General features: G+C 47.0%; 1 protein-coding gene across 1 annotated transcript; it reads right to left on the bottom strand.

Annotated features, from left to right (window-relative positions):
• Positions 1–1,032: 1,032 nt before the first annotated feature.
• Positions 1,033–3,769, bottom strand: RIPPLY2 (ripply transcriptional repressor 2). Its single transcript, XM_015620383.3, has 3 exons — positions 3,244–3,769; positions 3,041–3,105; positions 1,033–1,329 (listed from the first exon to the last, which is right to left on the bottom strand). The coding sequence occupies exons 1-3, from the start codon at positions 3,544–3,546 to the stop codon at positions 1,164–1,166; spliced, it is 534 nt and encodes a 177-aa protein (XP_015475869.1). The 5' UTR covers positions 3,547–3,769; the 3' UTR covers positions 1,033–1,163.
• Positions 3,770–5,486: the final 1,717 nt, after the last annotated feature.

Consider the following 5,486-nt stretch of genomic DNA (forward strand, 5'->3'; position numbering starts at 1 on the left):
GCTCCGCCGCGGCGGGCGGGGCCGCGGCCCGGCCGGCAGCAGGGCCCGCAGCTTCGGCTCGGGGCCGGTGAGGGGGGGAGCGCTCGGGAGCGGACATCCCTGAGGCAGGGAGCGCTGCGTACCCCGGCCGCCGTCTTGTGGCCCCCGGTGCGAGGAGGAGTGCCTGCCCCTGCACTAGGGTTTCCGTCCGGGTGTCCCAGCGCCAGGTGCTTAGGCTGGAAGGTTGTGGCAGGCACCGGTGCCACACTCCGGAGGTTAAGTGTGAGAAGGTTCTGGGTGAGGGCTCGCTTCCGTCCTGCAGCAGGGCCGCTGGGAGCGCATGGTACGGGGCAAGCAGTCCCTGGCTAGTGCTGGCACACTGAGCAGCAGCACACACAGCACGCAGGCAAGGGCAGATGCAGGTAAGTACACAGGCGCTACCTGACAGAGGCATTGGCCTTCAACTTAAAGCTTTGGATTTGTTCTGTTGTTCTTTTAGGGGCTTTGGCCTTCACAGTGATTGGTACCAAACTTTGTTTAAATTATTAAAACCAAGCTCACTATTGTAACAACTCAACTAGACCTTTTTCTATTTCTTGATATCCACTTTACAAATGCAGTATGAAACTATCACTTATGTATAACAACACAGCACATATATATGAAAGCACGAGTGACGTAAGGCAAACTCTTCTATACAAAAGAACTAGATTCGAATTTGGACTCTCGTCCATTACAAAAGCAGCTATATTGTTTCTCTTCTCTATATTTGAAACTCTGTAACAGCAGGCACAACACAACTGCAATACTTAATCCAATGATTCCTTGATACTCTTCCATATGGAGCCTACTAAATCACAATGACAAACTTTCCTTGTGTCCTCAGACTTTGACAAAGTCACATAATCATAGAGCCCTTCAAAGTAAGGCATCTGTTCTCTGCTTCAAAAATTGGTGTTCAACTTACAAACTACAAACTATAAGACCTCAGATATAAAAATAATAATCAATACCGTCCCCTCTTAATCCAGGAACAGAACAAAGGAAAAAGGATAAAATTACAAGACATCTCAGTTTTATTAAGAATAACTTACATAGAAATAAATTATCTTTAAAAATACTATAATACATATTTATATTAAGTTTAAATTAAGTCTTAGAAGTGGCATTGGCCTTCCCTGCAGTCAGCAACCTGATTCTGTTCTTGAATCTTGTTCCAGTTCATCTTCATCATCTTCACTATCAGAGTCTTCATAAAAGGAAATTGTAGCCTGAACCGGGAAGTTTTTCAGAAGTGCTTCAGCTTCCTGATACAAGTAATCATAGCACCGTGATTTGGGCCAAAATAGTCTGAAACAAGTATATAATAGATTTTCTTATTGTTATTACATACTTTACGTGGAGGCTGACATGCAAAAAAACAAAATTAAATTCTAGTCAAACAAACATCCTACAGAGCTTTTCCTTACATACTCAATTGCTTTCTACAGTTAACTACAAAAAAAAATTCTCTGGATTCTTATTTTCATCTGAAGAGATAAAGATGCATTTAGAGTGCTAGTTTTGCAGCAAAACTACAAAAGCCCAAGACCCTGCATCTGAAACATCCCATTCCAGTAGTCTCTCATTAACAGCACTACCTGGAGATCTGATCCAAGTAGCACTGCCCCTACTGGTACTATTCCTAGGGAATACAATGGCTGTCAAACAGGATCAAAAATACATTTTAATCAAATTAATAATTTTCTTACTGAAGGTCCCCAGCCTAGGAAGATGTTGATCCTTGTTTCACACCATTCTAAAATGCAAAGGTATGATAAAGGTCTAGAGGTGATCCGGCCTTGATATTTCATCTGTCTTTCCCAGAACAATTAACAGACACCTTAAGGAAGATGTCCCACAGATGTTGATTTTAAAGCAGTCTTTGTGTTGTATCCAGAAATTAACAAAATAGGCTGGTAAGATCACAGGTACCATGGGCTATCAGCTAATGATAATATATTGCAATTAATATACTCCAAGTTCCTGTTCCTTTTCTCTTTTGCTTCCATTTTTGAAATTGCTAGAAGGAACAGACCATGTTAGTCCCAAGAGCCAAGAGACGAGAACACTACAACATAATGAAATGCTGACTACAGGTTGTTTAAAATAGAAATGCATCAAGAAACAACTAGATGGCTTTCTAGCAATTACAATAAATACTTTTTAGGGTACTTTTTAACAGAATACTGCTTCCTTGGCATCACAAAGTCACTGACATTAGCTTAGTAACAGGTCTCCATTCCCAATGTTCCCTGCAATAGCATTCACTCAAACCTAAGCATTGGAGCAGACACAGAGAAGTCTGCCTGTACAGTTGCTTAGTGCATCAGTATTTATATTTGAAAGCAAACCACATCTTATCTGTAAAAACTGCCTGTGCAATTATTTGAAGCATCTTGTAATCTTGCATAAAACCAGCATTTCTGAATACTGACTTTCATAAAGATTCAACTGTTATTTTCTTTATTTCCTTTTCAGAACTGACAGTCCAGATACTATTATTACCTTTATCATTGAAGTAGCAGTTACACAAGTATTTTCCTCGGCAATGGTGGCTTAGCCAGTGCATACCCTCTCTTCCTGCTGCTCTTTCCCACGTCTCCACCTGCTTCTTTACTCTGGGAGGGCGCTAGATGTTTGCACAGCAACACAGCCTAGGAACTACACCCCCGTGCCTTTTTTAGTCCTGGGCACAGGAATGAGTAACAAGGTGCTTCCGCCAACTCCACCACCACCAAAAAACACCCACATAACTGTGTAATAGGTCTTATGTCTCATACCACAGAGGCACATCAACTCAAACATGTTAAATCCACGAGTCCTGGTAATCATTTGCCCAAGAATCTGTCAGTTCAAAAGCCAATTCACTCCCAAGGCACTTAATTATCTGCATAAATACATGGCTAGAAACAAAAGGGGCGGGAGAGCTAATGCTAAGACACTACCCTGGCGAGCAAGGGACTCCCACGGGCCCCTGGTGCCCCGAAGTCCCTGGCGGCGGCCGGGGACTGTCACTTACTTGACGGGGTGCGTGTACTGCGCCAGCTTTCGGGAGCCTCCCGCCAGCCCGCCGGGGCTGTGAGGCTGCGGAGGAGAGAGCACAGGTCAGCCCGCCGGCACGGCACCGGGCCCTCCCCGAGCATCCCCGCCCCGCCGGGACTCCCCAGCCGTGTGCGCGGCAGTGCCGGCGGCAGATGCTCCGCCACGCCGCGTCCCACTCACCGCTGCGGGGCCGGGGCCGCTCCGCCGGGCCGCCTCACCTGGCGCGGGCACCCACGGTCTCCAGAAGGGCGCGGGGCTGCGGGGCGAGGGTAGGGCCGGATCGGGCCGCCCCCCGCACCGGGAGGAGGAGAGGGGCGAGTAGCCCTGCGGGGGCAGCGCCGCCGACAGCGGGCGGGGGCAGTCGCCCTCCATCCTCCGCCGGTTCGCGGCCGCTCTCCTGGCGCTGCCGCCCATGGGCCCGGAGGCTTTTATAGCCGGCGGCGGGCGCTGCGCGGCGCGGAGCCCCCACCTCCCCCGGCTCATCTGCCAGCGCCATCCACAGCGAGGCTCCGCGCGAAGGCGCCGCCGTGTAAACACGGGGCGCGTGTATGCCCCAAATGGCCCGGGGAGGGGAAGCGGGCGTGGGGGGGATTTGGCGAGTCAGTGTTAATCGCACTCGAGCAGACACATGGCAGCTGCCGGGGGGCGGGCGGGGACAGCCCTGTGGGAACGGAGCGGGGGACGGCGGCACCGGGGACGTGCCCGGCCGCTCTGCGCCCCGGCGGCGAGGTCCGGCCGCCGCGACTGCGGCCTTTTGTTGTTCCAGCCGCGTTTGTTTTTGCCCCGGAGCGGCGAGTGACGGCGTGTGGGCACCGCGACCCGCCCGCCGATGGCAGCGCCCGCCGCTCCCCGCGGCAGCAGGCACGGACAAAGGGATGGCGGGGAACATGAAGACCCTTGGAGGGGTCCTTACTCAATAACGCGTCAGCCCCAGTGCGCTCCCTGACGTGTTCCTCCTCAGACAACGGTGGTGGTTCTTTTTATGTACTTATATATGTATATATATACACACACACGCCTTTTTTTAGTAGTGTATTTTTATCGAGGAAACGTGCCTGTCTTAAATCTTTCTTTGTGTGGTCCCAATACTTCATTCTGCTGCCAGCACTGGATGCTGTCACTACATGTGCAAGGTTTTACACGGAGCTCATGTCATTTCCATGTTCCACGGTACCAAAGGGTGTTTACCTTTTGTTTCTATTTTTATATATTATTCTTGTTTCCCCTTTTCTTTCTGAGGTTGCAATCAGTGATGCATGTGAGAAGGGCAGAAACTGGTTATATAAGAGCTGGTAAACAGTAATAATATCAGCTAAAAGTTCTAGAAGGGTTGGTGGGATGGAGCTGCCCTAGATGTTGAAGGAGGGCTTAAACCCCAGGTAATTTATTGTCCCATTAAAGATCCATGTTATTGAGGCACCACAAAAATTGAGGCACTATTTGGAATAATATTTTTTCCTTCTTGAGTTTGTATGAGGCATAAGGAGTTTGTCTACCTTAGCATCGTCCAAGAGTAGCTGCAAGTGTCTGCTACTCTAGTAAGAGTAGCTACAGACTCGTGCCTTCTCCACAATATCTTCAGCACAATCCATTTCACTAAATACTATCAGCAGGACCAGTTGTAAAAAATTTAACATATTAGAAGCTGTGTGGGAAATGTAATAAGGTTACTCTTTCACATCCTAAAGTCAAAACCAGATGTACACTGACTTGCCTTTCTGAAGGAAAACAGCCACTTACTTTGAACAAGAAATAGTTGGAAGAGTGCACACATTCAAGCTTGTGGGTGTTGTGATGCAGCCCAACTTCACCAGTGGACACGCTGTTGTTTTGGAGATCTGTGCCCTTTGGCCACTTGGAAAATTTGATAATTATGACTTTAAGAGTTAATAAAGGAAAATGTATTTTCCAATCAAAAGTCCAGGATGTAATATTTGTGGCTGTTTGGGTTTTCCTTGCCTCATTTTCACTGTGGCCTAGAATCAGACTAATCAAAATCAGAGTGAACAAAAAGCTCAAACTACAATACATATTCATCTTACAGCTAAGAAATAGAGAATAGAGCAAAATATAGTAACTTGTGCAATAAGCCAAATGTCATCATAAACAAAACTGTTTCTACTTTCCCTCTATTTCCAAATAGGTACTGTGGAGCTTGTCAGATGAGGTAAAGCATAAAAGAAATCTTTTAAAGCTGTCTGATGATAGAGTCTTCTTTGGCCTAAATGAATTGAGAGCAATTTATTTTATATTTCACATTTCTCTTTTGAGAAATTTAACACAAGCTGTGAAAGGAAATAAAGGAGGCAAGGTTCATTGTCTAAAGAAGAAAAGCAGAAACATCCTCCATCACATTAGCAGTGACAAAGGGCTAGGAGAACACATCATCAGATTTATCTGTTTGATAAAGCAAAAAAATTAGT

The sequence above is a fragment of the Parus major genome, chromosome 3 (assembly GCF_001522545.3).
Source record: "Parus major isolate Abel chromosome 3, Parus_major1.1, whole genome shotgun sequence".
NCBI classification, from domain to species: Eukaryota; Metazoa; Chordata; class Aves; order Passeriformes; family Paridae; genus Parus; species Parus major.